This window comes from Ascaphus truei, chromosome 5 (assembly GCF_040206685.1).
Source record: "Ascaphus truei isolate aAscTru1 chromosome 5, aAscTru1.hap1, whole genome shotgun sequence".
In the NCBI taxonomy this organism is placed as follows: Eukaryota; Metazoa; Chordata; class Amphibia; order Anura; family Ascaphidae; genus Ascaphus; species Ascaphus truei.
This window is the reverse complement of record NC_134487.1, coordinates 281,247,706-281,264,773: the sequence shown is the minus strand read 5'-3', so window position 1 is coordinate 281,264,773 and position 17,068 is coordinate 281,247,706. Positions and strand designations below refer to the sequence as shown.

Sequence of the window (17,068 nt, the reverse complement as noted above, 5' to 3'; positions counted from 1 at the left end):
AAAATTATGCATCGCATGTAATGTGGGAATAAGGGATTGAAACAAATATGTTTGTATTCATCAATAATTAACTTGTTTTATATTTCAACAACAATATCATTTACATGTGGCTTATGTTGTATTTTGGCTTCCTCAATTTGCATTTTCTATTTTTAAAACAATCCATGACATTATATATTTGAAACGTTAATTGTTTATGTATACTGCATTGGTTGCGCAGGTATTGACTACAGTGTAAAGACAGTTACCGTGGATAATTGCCAGGTGGCTCTGCAGCTTTGGGACACAGCTGGACAAGAAAGGTGACTTGTTATGTACTAATTTATATTATTTAATTCAATGTAAATCTGTCTAAACTGCTGGGCTATGAATCATGTTACTTATGACTCAATTTTGCGGTACAAATATTGAATTTCAGTCTATTTTGCCACATTCCCCATCAAAGTTGACGTTTGGGAACATTTAGCAAAAAAAAGGAAAAAAAAGTGAAAAGTGCAAAAAATGTGTAGCAAACTTGAAGACATTCGCACAATAACTCCCCCTTCAAAACGCTTACTCCTTCAATATCCCATCTGTCATTAAATTGAGTTGCAGTATAACACTGCCAGGAGTATTAACCAAAGTCTCCCAGCTACAAAACTGGGGTAAAACTAGAGCAAAATAATCCCACCAGATTTATTCAATGGTCCAGATTTGGACTCAGAGATTTTAGTAAATAGAGCCCGGAACAAGATAGTTGTATTGGAGGAGCATATATCTGTGTGTAATAAGGAAAGGGACGGCCATAGATGAAACTGTACATTCAATGCCACCGTAGAAGTGAGGCGCAGAATTTTATACATCTCATGATAATCGGTGCATTGTGTAACGCCTCCCAATGACACACATGCCAAATGGAGCAAAGACCTTGATATATTGACTCTAAGGTGGAAGTTTAATGATAAGCCACCCTTACAGGCATAAGATTACACTCTTTGCGTACATTTTGCACCAAAATTGCCTGTGTACATAGACCCCAAGGAATCCCACTGAAAGTAATTGGTGTTTTTCCTTTGTTAAATATGGGGAAATTCTGTAGTACTGGTTTTGCAGCTGAAAAACTTCCCTGTACTGTTTGGATTTGTTAGGTTTTGATACCTTTCAATGGGCCAACATGAGATGTCTTCATAAATGAAATTATGGCAAAAGAAGAAGGGTGCAAATTTCATCCAGGAACATAAAAAGGGAAAAAAAAAGCAGTACTAGTGCAACACTGTATAACAATTTAGGAAGAACTCAGATAGCTCTTTAGATGTTAAACTCACGTGTTCCACGTGACAATCAGGCAGTAGGGTTATTTTGAGTAACCAACTCGTAAACCATCAAGGTGAGTACTTCACACCCCCAGGGATGATTGGTCAGCAAAGAAGATGGAGGGAGGGGAATCAGAAGTGTCTTTGAGGTGAGCATTCGGACCACCCTGGGTCAAAACACAGGGACTGGACACACAGCACTCCCAAGGCAGCCCTTGATCCTGCTGCACGGCCGATAAGCAGTCACTGGGCTGAATAGTTGGAACCTATTCTAGGTTCGAGTCCACCAACTGTGAATGCATGCCTCACAAAGTCTCTGTAATGCAAGACTCCGCCCTAAATGTTTCATCTATAATAGACTTCCTCAGGAGTAATCTGAAATAATAGCACATTGATCGTTCTAAATGTAACCCATCTTATTTGCCTCAGACTAAAACCTGCTGCTGAGGTTTGGGCCTGAGTCCTCCTCCTCTATGTATTATGCCACACATGGCTTTAGGTCAGAGAACGAGAGACAAACTACGGTAGTGTTTCACCAAAGTCAGAGTGTAAACTCATCTGGGCAGGGACTGTGTATGTAACAATACTATGTGCTGCTTACCGCGCACTATACTGTAATTGTGAAGCACTTTGAGTCCCATTGGGAGAAACGCGCTATTTGAAATAAAGTTATTATTATTAAACAGCCTGGCATCTGGGATCCACCACAAGCCCCTGCTGATATTGGTATATCCCAGCTATATACCAATTTAAAGGTTTCCCCTAATCTGTTTAGCTAATGTAATGTGATGTCGATGCCGGGGTAATATATATATATATAGCTCAACCCTGTTTATTCTGGGCCCAGGGTCACGTATAGGGTGTGAATAGACCCAGATAGCTTAACTCATGCCTTCCTTTATATATATATATGTAGTAGGAGAAGAGAAAAGCCCCAAACAAAAGCACTCTAGTATACCAGTTCAAAGTACAAAATACATAATATCTTTATTAAACAACTGTCACAGAACAAGGATAAAAGAAAGCAAAGAATGATTAAAACAAGGCATGGATCCCCTGTGCGTACAGAACTAAGCATGTATCCTCCAACAATAATATCCAAATCAGACAAAAATTCACTCTAGTGTACCTGACAAGGCGAGTAATAAATGCAGACAGGAGTTGAAGCAAAAATGGTGGTGGCCAAGGTCAAATCACACAGAATCAAAGCGTATGCTCCCAATTGAATCTCTGGGAAAGTCTCAAGTGACAGTAGAAGGCTCTTGGCCGAAACGCGTAGGAGCAGGTGCAGTAGGCAGGACCCCCTGGTTTGTCCCCCTCTAGGGACACGTACATATGATCTGAACTTTTGCTCTATGCTCCCTCCATGATTCTGCTGTGTGCCTTACACTGGTGACGTATGACTATTAGCTTTCATGGTAATGAGTTGTGCCTTTTCAGGCTGTATATCCTTGGTCTTATCATATAACCTTGCACTGTGTCACTTGAGACTTTCCCAGAGATTCAATTGGGAGCATACGCTTTATCACTGTATATTGATTTATTAGTCGGTATTTAGTAACATTTACACATCTTGTGGATGCGGGGTCCGCTCTCTCTCTTATTATATATATATATATATATATATATATATATATATATATATATATATATATATATATATATATAATATCTCCTCATCAAATACACTTGCATGAGTGTATCATTTTCATGGAATTCACGTTTTAAGTCATATTAGTTTAGCTTTCAAATGAGTGTGATTTTTTGGGGGGAGGGGGGGGGAGGACAGACCAAAAGTTATATTCCGTGGAAAAAAGTTTTTCTTTCAAGAGTGATACTGTTTTGTTATCTGTAATTGCATAAAATGGGGCGGCCTTTCAATGAATGACTCCCATATCAACTTAATTAAAATTAATAAACCTTAATAAACCTGTGTTTGAAAGCTGTGTCTTATACAAACAGTAATAACTTTTGATGATATACTGTGTGAATGTGAGCAGCTGTTTAATATAGTATACACTTTTTTTTTTAGGTACCGCAGTATCACTAAACAGTTCTTTAGGAAGGCAGACGGTGTTATTGTCATGTATGATATAACATGCAAAGAAACGTTTACTTCAGTTCGACAATGGCTGACAAGTGTGGAGGTAAGACACAGTAACTTGACTTTATGTTATGTGATGTAATGATGTCGCTGTCTGTATCAATTGCTTATATTAGGACTGCAGATTCAAATAACCGGATAAGCATATTCTTGAGAGATGGATAAAAAAAAAATTCATCATCCATTGTTGCACCGACTGGCGTCTGCCACAATAGCCAGTGAGAATGTTTCAGACAGGTGACTTTTCAGCTCTCAAACGCCATCATTGCTTCCTTGCAATATTCAAACCCTTTTATTTGTGTTACTTGATTCAAATATACAGTATTCACTCTGATGATCAATTCCCTAATATACAGTATCAGAGTTGATGTTAAAAAAAAAAAAAGCTATACAAAAGGTTTGCCCTTCAACCGTCAAATGAACTATACACAAAACCCCACCACAATCAGTATATACAGTATGAGGTGCATCTCAGAAGTAGAGATGGAGTAATTTTTTTGCGGATTTGGATCTGCCTTGGATTGCCGGTTCCTTTGGTTCGCGAATTTCTGCGGATCTATCTCAAAAAGGGCGAGCCACCTTTTTCAGGTTTTTCTTTTCTTTCACTGACAATTCACATGGCAGAATTAATAATCTGGGGTCAGATTTGTAACAATCCCAGAACAGATTGTAGAATCCGTTTTGTATTCAATGGCGGTTTTGGATGAATCCGTACGGATTGAAACTGGAACAATCCAGTACATGGCGGAACGGATTTTTAATAGAAAGACCGGGAGATTCCAGGAAGCAGATTTTCACAGTTCCGCCCATTGTATTGTATGTCTTTATTTACTGTCTATAGCGCCAAAAGTGTACTCAGCACTTCACAAAGAATACAGTACAGGGAATTATAATAATACATTAAGCGCAGCAAAATTGGACAATAGGAAAGGAAATCCCTGCCCCGAAGAGCTTACAATCTTAGAGGTCTGATGGGAGACATACTGTACAGAGACAGCAGGTGAGGGAATAAGTGCTGTAGATGGCAGTGCTTGGCCACAATGGGTGGTAGGAGTGACTATGGGACAACAGCAATGAGTGCAGGCTATTGGGATACTTAATTTGTGGGGCGAGTTTTAAGGTTAGTAAGTATTAAATCAGAAGATTAACACCATTAGCAGGGGAAGAGATGACAGGGAGGCATGGGTGAGAGCAGATGTGTATGTTTGGGTTCAGGCTTAGGAGAGATCCCCAGTAGCAGGAAGGAGTAGATAGAGGGTCTGAATAGAGGATTTGTAGGGGTGCTTTTTATTGAGGGGTAAGGAAGTTGTTGGGAGGGAGGTGTATAAATAATGGTGCAGTGGAGAGTGGGGAAGTTGGAGAGAACAGAGATGTTCACAAAGGAGCGAGGAAACAGTAAGCAGAAAAAGCAATAGGGAGGGCATAGTGAGATGCCACTGATTAACATGGGACTCACTTTACAACGGTTTCACTATCCAACACAACTTCCAAAACGGATTCCGTTGGATAACCGAGGACTGCCTGTACATCTAAATTGGGTCCCCGGGGCTTTCCTTAGGGTTGCTTTTCAGTGCTCTTATTACAATAGTTTTGCCCCCGTTTTGCAACTGGGAGACTCTAATAAATAAACCCCTACAGTATGTACAATATTCTGGCACACAATATACATTGAACATTCAACACTGCTAGTCAAGCCTTTAAAGCAGGGGTGGGGGACGTCAGGCCCGAGGTCCGTATAAGGCCCTCGAAATCATTTGGTCTGGCCCTGCTAAGGCAACTGCTATAACCGGGGTCGCGCTAATTTTTTTTTAAAATGGCCGCCGCGCGCCCGATCGGGAGGAGGGAGGAGGTGGTGTGAGGTGCCGGCAGCCCTACAGGATCCCCAGCAGCCACTGTATTAGCCCCAGCAATCCCCCAGCAGCCACCGTACTTCCCCCGCACTCCCCCCGCAGCAGTCCCCGCAGCATTCCCCGCACTTCCCCAGCAGTTCCCCCCGCACTTACCCAGCATCCACCCTACACGATCCCCCCAGCAGCAGCAACTACCAGAGGTAGGGGGGCGGGGTTCTGTGTGCCTACATGCCTGCTGTGTGCCTGTCTGTGTCTGTATGGCCCGCGAACGATGTTATAAATATCCAAATGGCCCTTGGCAGAATAAAGGTTCCCCACCCCTGCTTTACAGCAACAATCAATGAATCCCTACACATTTATGGCCTGCTTTTTTTGAAAAATGTTTAAGTACACTAAACTGTTTTTGCTCACAACTGGTATACATAACTTTTTATTGTTTGCTTTAAATGTGTGAATTGTTTTACAGCTTGTAACATTTTTACATATTCATGTTCTGTTCTCTACAGGAGGCTGCAGGTGAAAACATACCCATACTTATGCTGGGTAACAAAACAGACAATGAAAAAGAAAGAGAAGTGCCTTGTGGCGTAGGAGAACATCTAGCTAAGGTACTGTGTGTCACTAGACAAAACAAAAAGTATCACTGCTTGTGATTTAACAAATGCCCTACAGTAGACATGTGTTATTTGTGCTTATTTATGATGCACTATTATTTATGGTTACTATCAATAAAGTCACAAAGTTGTACTGAAACAATGATGTGGTTCATTCCTTTGCATTTAACTCAGTAGATTTTACCAGATGTGAATTTCACCAAGAATGTAGGAAACTTGTTATCAAGATTCTTCTATTTGATACAGCTGAAGGGGAAAAAAACGCTAATTTACATCCAGATGGACTTCCCAGGAGCTAGATATGTAGTCCAGAATAGGTACCCAAATCTAGGGAAAGTTTATCATTATCTCTATGTTTCCCAGGCTGCCAGATTAAATTGTAAACATTTTTGAGAAGACCTAATGTGACTGTACATCAAATTCTATGTATAATGCTTCCTACTCTATGAAAAATTAATGTTGTTATTTAATACACATATAATAAAGAAAACGAGTGTGAGAAAGTGTGAGAGAGTAGATCTTTGCAACACTTTCCTGCTTGTGATAATTTGTTGCCAATGTTCCCAGCAGTTTGAGCTGCAAACTGTAATAATAGATAATGTTACCTTAGTAATATCAAGATACATTGTACAGTAGCTGCTGAGTTACACTGAAAAATTGATTGAAATTGAAAAGTGGCCATTATGTTATGAACACAATCAGAATTTTGACAGATTTATAACTGGAGCATCAAACAATTGCCAGCGTAGGTAAGAATTATACATTGTCACATCCTTTATGGTACATAATAATAGAAGGGGGGAAAGGAGGAGAAAGTAGTATTGCTGCTCTAAGGCCATCAAGGATTAACGTCCGATCGCAGGCTGCCTGTCTCAGCTGGCCCTGCGCGATGACACAATCCCTGATGTCAGAGGTGGAGGCAGCATGATTGTCATTTTTGAATGGGTGAAGGGGAGGGATCTGCCTCTGAATCAGAGTAATGAACCAGGATTTGTTGTGTTTCGGCGTCCCCCAAACCACCCATCCCTAATAATAACTTACAAATAACAGAAACAAAGCTGTTTCTAAAAGTTACACATTACAACTGTTCAGTCTTACAACAGAAATGTTATCTAATAAATCAAGTAATTGACCAGCAGGTTAGGAGGAATTTCAGGAGATTGCAAATAATTTCTTTGCAAGGAGGATTTTGGACTTTTTCTTAAGAACCAGATTATGCAAAATACAGAAATGCAGTATATATAGAATGCAGTATAGAATTGCATTTAGTATAATCAGGTTCTTAAGAAAAAGTCCAAAATCCTTCTTGCAAAGAAATTATTTGCAAGCTCCTGAAATTCCTCCTATATATAATATAATATATAAATAATAGATAAGGATAATAATCCCAATTGTAATGTTGGTTGGCAACAAGTCACCGAAATGACAGCAGCCTGCTAATTAGGTACAAATTAACCTGTAATGGTTAATTAAACAGTAGCGTGGAATACCATAATACATGTGTGAGCCAGGATCTTAGTAGTAGATCTATGCATGTTGTTGTCATTTCGGTGACTTGTTGCCAAACAGCATTATATTGTTTCTCCAATTTCACTGCTGTTCTAGACCTCAGGATCACATAGATCCATTTCCATATAAGGTGGTTAGATTATCACCCACCGGTCCCTAAGAACACCCAAGTTACTGTGAACCATTGGTAAACCCAGATCAGCTTTTTACATTTTGTCTGTGGTTCGTTAACCACACCCCCTTCCCCTACTAATTTGTATTGAACAATTCCTTGGTAGTTGGTGGTATAGAATCATACACCAAGGCACCGTGCTTTATACTATAACACTGTATCCAGGAATTACTCCTTATCCAGGGTCATTACATTCCTATTGGTTTTCTAATGCGCATTTGCATTGTTTATTTTAAAGCCCTTTATTTTATCAGTTGTCTCTAATAAATTATATTTTTTAAATTCTACACATATCATCCAAGTCTAGTGAGAGAGTGCTACACAATTGGGGTTCTTTCTCCTTCACAGTTGTTATAGCCTTTTTTGCCCCACCAGCACCCTCACATTTTCATCACCACATTATATTAAGCTGGTGCGGGATTTTTTCTCTAGTTTGCGCAATATTCTGGTACTGAAAAGTCCTGTCACTAAACAGCTGGATTGGGACCATATTTATTACATTTGTCTGCTGTGATACAGTAAACTGACAACTGTCCTATGTTAATGTGGGGTCTTAAACATAAACTTACAAACAAATACATTGTACCATTAATTTAAGTTATTGAAGTTCTTCTGCAGTTGCAATGTATTAATGCCTCTGTTGTTTGTGATACCTCAATAATGACTTAACAAAACTTTACCTTGACAAACTTTTGGGAATTAGCGTTCTCACTTCATCAGGTCCATTATAAGCAAATACTGAATGTTCTGTACATTTTGGCAGAAATAGAATTCCCATGAATGTAAATGCAGGGGCCGAAACCTATTTTATTCACCGCATTGTCACGCCATACAAAGCTGCAGAGAAGGATTCTGGGGGAGTGACATTTAAATCAACACCCAGTGAATGTATGGCTTTTAGCTTCCAACCCATTTGCACATGGATTGCCTAGAGTTTTTGCCTGCTACAGGTTGTACAGCTAAGCCAGTATGGAGTAAGGCAGTATCTGCCGACTCGGTCACCGGCAGCTATTTCATACTTTGAGTTTGGTAACGGGTTCTGCATTGTGAAGCCGGCAGTGGTTAGAAACTAGACACAGTTATGGTGAGTTCAAAAGTGACACAAACCCTCCACCATACAGCAAAGATTTTTGGAAAGACATATACTGTACTGTGTACAGTACAAGAAAAGCAGAAAAATACTTAAGCAGTGTGTAACAGGGGAGTTATCCCTTTTCAGGTAATGTGCCTCTAATCCAGCAGTGTGGTGGTTAACTGCTGGTAGTCAATTAACAAACACCACCTGCCTGTTTAGATTGCTTAGAAAAGCCTGTCTTTTGAGACAGGAAGTGAGACTCCTTAGCTCACACCTGAGCTGAACTTGGAGACAAACTGTCTTGAGCCCTGACAGAAGAAACAGCAGAGCTGCTTTCAAGACACAGGGGAAACTTCTAAACCTGAACGCTGACAGACCCTGAGGAAAAGGGAGCTGAACCAGGGACAGAGAAGATTTTCCCTCCTCTTATTTAATAAGACTTTCATTTATGAGACTTTCTATATCTGCTTATTTAATGCGATATGTTTGGGGCTGGGAGACATGCTTATCTAAGGGAGTTGTGAACTGCATAGTATTTCACTAGAAATACTCCCAAGTGAATAGAAGCTTTGTTTACCCCTTGTTTGGATGGTTTCCTGATGTTAAGGAAAAGGCGCAATAAAAGGCTTATTTAATTTCACTATAATCAGTCTCCCTTGCATACCTCTGTGAGCGTCCGCCTACACAGTGTTTGTTTTTTTTTTTTTTATCAAAAGTGCTTTTTGAGTGATGGTGATTTTTTGGGTAGTTTGACAAGTAAAAGATGTCACAATATATTGAATTTTCTTTTTGAATTAGTTTGTTGAGTTGCTCCTTTGTACAAAATAGCTGCTTAATTGTACCTATGCCAAACAACACACAATGTGTGACTAGAACCGCATAATGTTAAAGGATTCTTTCTCTCTGCTTTTCTTGTATGTGTCTTCCCAAAATAAATAAATATAAAGAACAAATAAATGTAAAGAACATTCAGTATTGGCTCATTCTGTCAGACCTGACGAAGGGTGAAAATTAGCTCCCTAGAGCTTGTCAATGTACTTTTGTTCATTAGAAAGGTTTCACGCATAACAGAAGTGTTCGTTCATTCAATAGACAGTTAGCAGGGCAATTTCTGATAATTACTAGCACACGGTTTATATCTTTCAGTAAACATTTTGTTCTCTGCACAGCGATTCTTCCTTTTCATTTTTTTTATAATTGTAAGATTTCCAAGGTATTAGCTTGTAAGTTTTAGATTTTTGGACATAGTCTAATTGCTATGCAATAACTCAATGCCTATAACATTTCCTCTACAGAGAATTGAAATGAAATTCAATATGAAATATGCATTCCTGTTTGTTGCTCAAGAAAGTTTTGGGAGCGCTTGCAGATTTAAAAGCTTAATTTTAATTAAGTGGTGGAGTAATTAGTTAAAGCTAGTGTACATTTAATTAAAAGGATGTTCTTTTTGTTAAAAAAATAAATATATAATACAAGCAGAATATTCTGTATGAAACTTGTATACATTTGTATTTGACTCTGCAGATTAATTGACATTTTTTTCTGAAATAGGACTGTAATTTAATGTTCTATGAATGCAGCGCCTCTACAGGACACAATGCTAAGGAATCTGTTCTGCACTTAGCAAGGTAAGAAAAATATATAATAATAATAACTTTATTATATCAAGCGCTTTTGTCCCAATGGGACTCAAAGTGCTTCACAATTACAGTATAGCACGCAGTACAGAGCAAATAGGGATTTTTACAGACACAGTCCTGCCCAGATGAGCTTACAACCTATGTTCTTGGTGCCTGAGACACAGGGAGATAAAGTGACTTGTCCAAGGTCACAAGGTGCGGACACTGGGAATTAAACCAGGTTCCCCTGTTTCAAACTCAGTGTCATTGTTCTCAGCCAGAGTCTCTACTTACTCCACGCCACTCCTTCTCATATAATTTAACCAGCAGAAAGAGCAGCATGTTGTTAACTTGTTTGAAAGAGTTTAACAATTTCTGTTTATATCTCTGAATATTGCAGTTTTACAGATTTAAACCACATATATATATGTATATATATGTGTATATATATGTATATATATATATATATATATATATATATATATATATATATATATATATATATAGTATCTGCTATCACAGCCTCCATGGGTAATGAATTCCACATTATAACTGCCCTTACTGTAAATAACCCTTTCCTTTGCTCTTGGTGAAATCTCCTTTCTTCCAACCTTTAGGTATGACCGTGTGTCAATTGTACTGCCCTTGGGATGAATAATTATTTTGAAAGCGCCTTGTATTGACCCTGAATATGTGACATTGATGATTTGCCACCTAGGAGCTTATCTCCGAGATTCTCAACGCTGTGACTTTTCAGCTCTGTGTTATCTCGCATACACTGGCGACACGTTTTATCCTGACTTGGCTAGTTCCACAAGCCGGGAGATTTCCCGGCTTGCTAGCCAAATCCCCTCGGCGTGCCGCGCGTCACCGATGTGCGGTCACGCTTCATCAGGTGCCTGCGCCCCATGCGCGCGTGCCCAGGGCTCCCCGAGGGAGCCCTGGTGTCCCGCGATGTGGGGGACGGCGGTGGGGGGTTCCGGGGGACCCGGCGGACCCGGAGAGGGGAGAGGGAAGCCCCGATCGGAGGACCGCTCCGCCGAGGCTTCGGTGCGTGCACGGGACACCCCGGCGCTCGCCCGGTTACTGTCGCGGCCGAGACCGGGTAAATGTAAGAATAAACTCGGCCGCGACAGTATATAGGGAACTGCAAACTCACGGCTTTGTGAATCCCGGCCTATGTATTTTTTGCTCCTAATCAAAGAAGAATAAAAACAGAGACACAGACTTTGATACATTTAACTATCATATGCATGATCCACAGGGAAGAAAAATGCATACTGTACACTACTGTTTTTTTTTTATGATAATGTGTAAAAAGCTGGTAGATTTGTGCCATTTTTCACCAACTTTAAAAAAAAAAATCACAAATGTTTGCGAACGTTGAGGCAAAGGTGGCCTTTAAGTAATAAAATCTCAGTTGACAGTTTTTGGAGAACTTCCACATTTCTAACTGTTCACTGAATCTTATTAAGACAGTCCAAACGACAAGCCAGCACAAACTCAGTAAAATAGAAGCAAAGTGCCTTAGCATTCATTTAATGCCCCAAAAATTGCATTTGTGTCGCATAGTACATAGACTCGTTAGGGTAGCTCTTGAAAATAAATTCTTATTCATCTCAAAATTGTGTGGGCCTCCTGTAGAACAAAGTAGTGTAAATGTAATAAATGCAAGTTTACTAAAATTGATACAAGGCTGAAATAAATTGGTATACTCCATGCTGTGCCCTTTAACTTGCGTGATCTTGATACTTGACCTCCATAGAATAGCTTAGTAATTTCTTAAAGTCTCAACCTGCACTGCTTGTTCCTCACCCCTGACCCCTGACCCCTGACCCCTACATATGCTTGTGCTGTGGACACAAAATTGCCACCATTGATCAGACGCGCTCATCAGGAGATAACGTGGCGATTTTGTATTGGTGACTCCGTTGACATATTTGTAGTTTTAAGAAAACCGGGGTAATGAATTCCAAATGACCAGTGCTTCAGAGTTTGTAGAATGGATGTGTATAAATCACATTTCAATATGTACAATTCACTCTATCCGGTTGCAGTCGGGCTGTTCAATTTACAATGCGAAGCCAAGCTACTTGGACCCCTATGTAAGAAGAGGCAGCATAGTGAGATGCATACTGTATAAAAGGGGGGTAACCATCGGATGTCACAAGACAGGCTCTGGACCCCCCACACTATATACCACATTTAATGCTAGACATCCTGGGGTAAAAATGTGTAAAAGTTTATCAAGCAAGACTTACGGCCTCCTCATGTAGGTGTGCTCCCTGCCGTAGATCGAAAGCCGGAAGTGAAGTCCCACGGGGACAGGTGTAGGCGGTGCACAGCTGCGTGAAAAAGGATAAGGCTGGATTGCTTAGATCATTAAAAAAGATATTTTATTGGGCTATAGGCAAACAAATAAAACTGAGGGATAACTCCACAAGTAAACTCTGACGCGTTTCGCCCGTAGTCGAGCTCTATCAAAGTTTTATGCTGTCACAAAACAAAAACACAAAGCTACAAAAACTGGGGAGGTTGGGAGACTGAAGGTCAGCTCCAGAGGAGCCTCCGATGCAGGTAATAATAATAAAAAAATACACACATTTTAGGGGTGGCTACTTAAAGCACAAAGATGCTAAAGGAAGCGGTAGAGTGAAAAGTGCAATAACTTGGAACTAAGCCCCACAGAATAATAAACAGTGAGAGAGAAAGGCATGGAAAAGAGACACTGAATTATGCTGGCTAATAAATATCAATCAATGTTAAAGCAGAATATCACACTGCTTGCAAATTGTATGTGTGTCCCGTCCCGTCCCCCCCCCCCCTTGCCTGAGCCTAAGCCATGAAGGGCTTTGCCCAGGGTGAAACAAAATGGGGGTTCAGGGCTCACTCTAAGACCAATAGAAAGCCGCAACTGTATTGGCAGATGACATCGCGGCTTTCTGTTTGTGACCCCGGTGGTCATTTTATCGGGAACCGGAGTCCCCGGAGGTTAGGGGATCACGGATTAGCTCCGAGGCCATTTGTTAGGGGTAAGGTAAAAAAAAAAAAAACATGTTTTGCGGGGTGGTGTGGGACGCTGCTTTAAGAGTTTTAAACATATGACTGAACTGCACTTTATTTATGCTGAACTATACTTGATTTAAGAATGTCTTGTAATTTGGTATGCCACGTTCACCATCAAATCTATGTAATTGTGATGTATGGTGAAACTGGGTCTAATGCCTTTTCATTTATCTGTATGTATTGTTTTTCTTAGGGTATTGAAGGAACAAGAAGATAAAGTTAAGGAGAAGACTGTCCATTTACTTGACTCCCCAAAGAAAATGTTTTGCTGTTCCAGACAATAGATATCTGTTTGAGAAAATGTTCACATTTATACACTACTTGGGATAGGTTTGTACGTTAAGTTACATTTTTGCATACTAAAAATTGGTACAAACCACCTACTCTCTCAGATACATCGATATCATATTGCACAACACAGCCAATGGAAATGGTATAGAGCACAAAAAGTAACTCTTGGTCGTAAGATATAGGTATATATGGCTTGCTTTCTTAAGATGCATGGTTTCTTAAAACAAAAGATGATCAAATATATATATATATATATATATATATATATATATATAAAAAATAATATATATATATATATATATATATATATATATATATATATATATATATACACCTCAACCCCGTTATAACGCGGTGCTTGGGGTCCAAAGAATCTCATCGCGATATAAGCGTGTCCCTCTCTCCTCGCGCCCCCCCTCCTTACCTTGGCTCTGGCGGCTGGCGTCATGATATCACGTTGCCATGGCGACGCTTCAACTGAAGCCGTCTGAACCACGGTAAGGAGAAGTTACGGAGGCCTTCGCCGCTTCCCCGGCATTTCATTTAAATGCCTTCGGGAAGCGCCGTGGGCCTCTGGAACCCCTGCGACCCCGCACAGAATTGTATGCAAATGATTTTGGTGATCTTACATGCATCCATCGCTTTCTAAGCGAATTTGCGTTGTAACGGAACGCGTTATAATGGGGTTGAGCTGTGTATATATATATTACATACAGAGAGAGAGAATAGAAGTCCAGAACAATCAATTTTAAATGTGAAATTAGTTTGAGTATTTATTGCAGTGATACCTACATGTAACATATAACTGTAGTGATACCCACCATAACTTATCTAAGGTGTGGTTGAAACCTATCCCAGCTTCAATTTGCAAAGCCAGTATAAACAGCCTCACACTGATGAGACCCAAAAGGTCGAAAAGCTATCTGTGAGTAGGTTTACTGGCTTTGCACTTAACCCAGGCTGTGCTGAAAGGCTGTGTAATGCAGCAGGCATAAGCTCATAGGTGTTCATGTCAATATGGACCTGAAGCAAAAGGTGACCTGTTGTGCTCATTTACATGTCATTTCCCAGAATCCCTTGCTGCAGTGGAAGTGCTGGATGCTAGTAGATAATGGTGAAAAGCAGGGTTGCAGACCTGTTCAAGACATGTGAATGTGCTCACAAGTAATTATTTTCATTTGTTGTAGCGATATGTATACTATAATAAACCCTCCTTTCACTTTATTTCAAATCGAGTGTGCTGGACTTCTGCTCTGTATGCTACTGACATTTAGCCCTTGCATCTCGTAGCATCCTAGCATACTTTATTCATATATGCATTATTTTAGTAGGGGTTAATATGTAAAAAAAACATTCCTTAGGCAAAGGACAGGAAATCTCCATCCTTGTATTATATGACATGTAGATTAAACTTGTCTACCCTGAGTTCTTAGGCTGCGCTTATAGTGCCTTGCGACGGCAACGCGACGTTGCTCCGAATAAAATACATTGACTCCGTCGCAAGCGTTTATAGTAAGAGCGATGGAGCGACCAAAAATGTTGCAGCCTGGATAATGTGATTTTTTAGAGACAGTCTCCACATGTGACTGTCTCTAAACCAATCAAATTGCGCGTCCCAGCCCTTTTAATGACGTCACTGGCCTTGTCGCCAGCAACGTCGCTAAAAATCAAATGACAACTTTTGCCAGTGGCGACGGGTGACGTCATCGGTCGCGTCGCCATCGCCAGCACTATAAGCGCGGCCTTATTCTGTATACATTTAACAGTGGAAGAAGGGAATGTACAGTACAATATACATAATGTGCTGCTAATTATAAGATTTTAATAATTTATCAATATTGTAATAACTGTTTAAACTTTTTTATGTGACATTGAGACCAACTATGAAATAGTAAATCAAAATGTTTTTGTTTAAATTAATATATACAAGTATTTAGTAGTTTTGTAAAAAAATTAACAGATGAGTTACCTGCCTTATGAAGATATTTAAACAAGTTACGATAACCCATCCTGTGTTATTTTTTAAAAAGGAAGTTAATCAAACTTTAAAGGTATATAGGACAATTTGCAATGTGTTACCAAAACAGAGCTCAACAAAATATCCCGGCAGGTTTCAAGTGCCACAATTTCTTTCCACCAACTGGTAACACTTTGATGTTTGACAAACACTATTATCATGGATAAAAAACATTGCAAATTGACATATATTTGCAACATATTAGTATTGATCAACATTTAGCAATATAAGTCACTTTACTCAGCAAGCTTAATGCCTGAGTCCCAGTGTCACATTTCAATAGGGGAAATAATGATAAAACTTTATAATTACCCTGCCTAGGTTTTATTTTTTTAAATTAGGTGAGAAGCAGGGGGTCACTTTCACCTCCGGGACCCCCCTGCTTCCCGAGAAACTTACCTCCTTTAGGTCATGCCGGCCGCAGCCCCGGCTGGGCGCACACTATGGACGTTTAAAGGTCCGGTGTCACAAGAGCTAATAAGAAGGTGCAACATCATCTTTGGTGCAGGACCTTTAAATAAGCAGGAGGTGCATAACCCAGGGAGGTAAGTGCAGTATCTCGTGTAAAGGAAATGAACCTTTTAACCTTGTATGCCAACTCTTAACCAGGCATGCCAGCATGTAAAATATGTATGTGGCAGTTATTGCAGCTGAGCAATAGAGATGTGGCAATGCTTTCAAACAAGCGCCACCATTTTTTTTTGTCTTGCAACTTTCTCTTAAAATGTAGCATTGTTGCGACAATTTCTCAAATAGTGCACAAAATATCGCCAAATCTCACCAGAATTTCACGCCAATGGCAGTATACACCGGGTCATGTGATCTGCATGTATGATCATGTGACCTGCAAATAAAATTTTACTGTTTGGCAAATTCAATTTGCAAATGTTTAACATTTTCATGAAAAAAGAACCCATTTTGCCTGGTTCCCGGACTTCAGCAAACATTTTGCACATCTCTGCCCAGCAACGGGGTTCTAGTTTTGATTGGCTGCTCGTAGTCAATAGTTCATTTGTAATTTATGTAAAGCTTTTTATAACTGAGCATACTGTAGAAAGGATGGGAGTCTCACACCCCCTAGTGGCGCTTCTCAATGCAGGCCAAGTATGATAATGTATAAATAACAAAATCCTGAACTGATTTTAAACAGCCATCAGCGTCACAAAGCACGGTGTACCGTGCGAAACGCGTCAGAGTGGTTCTGGTGGCTGTCGGGTGTCAATAAAGCTTACACTTGAGTGACACTGTCCTGGTCTGAGTCCTTACTGCACGGGAGTTGCACCGTTTCGTTCTTTTTGGATTCTTTATAACTGAGCATAGTATAACAATTGTTTGTTTAAAGAATTGTTTACACGTGATTGTCATATGTTTGGATATGCATCTTTAAAATCTGATGTGCCAAAATTGCCGTTTTTCATATTTCAAATATATGATTACAACTAGAAACTACTTGTTGAGT

General features: G+C 39.8%; 1 protein-coding gene across 2 annotated transcripts in view; it reads left to right on the top strand.

Annotated features, from left to right (window-relative positions):
• CRACR2A (calcium release activated channel regulator 2A) overlaps window positions 1-16,851 on the top strand; it is a 132,237-nt gene extending 115,386 nt beyond the window's left edge. For both annotated transcript variants that reach the window (XM_075602269.1, XM_075602267.1), the window contains exons 14-18: window positions 221-302; window positions 3,325-3,439; window positions 5,753-5,854; window positions 10,168-10,244; window positions 13,495-16,851. In XM_075602269.1, the coding sequence (XP_075458384.1) occupies window positions 221-302; window positions 3,325-3,439; window positions 5,753-5,854; window positions 10,168-10,244; window positions 13,495-13,585 (467 nt within the window). In that variant the 3' untranslated portion in view covers window positions 13,586-16,851. The remainder of the gene's footprint in view (window positions 1-220; window positions 303-3,324; window positions 3,440-5,752; window positions 5,855-10,167; window positions 10,245-13,494) is intronic.
• The last annotated feature ends 217 nt before the right edge of the window (window positions 16,852-17,068 follow it).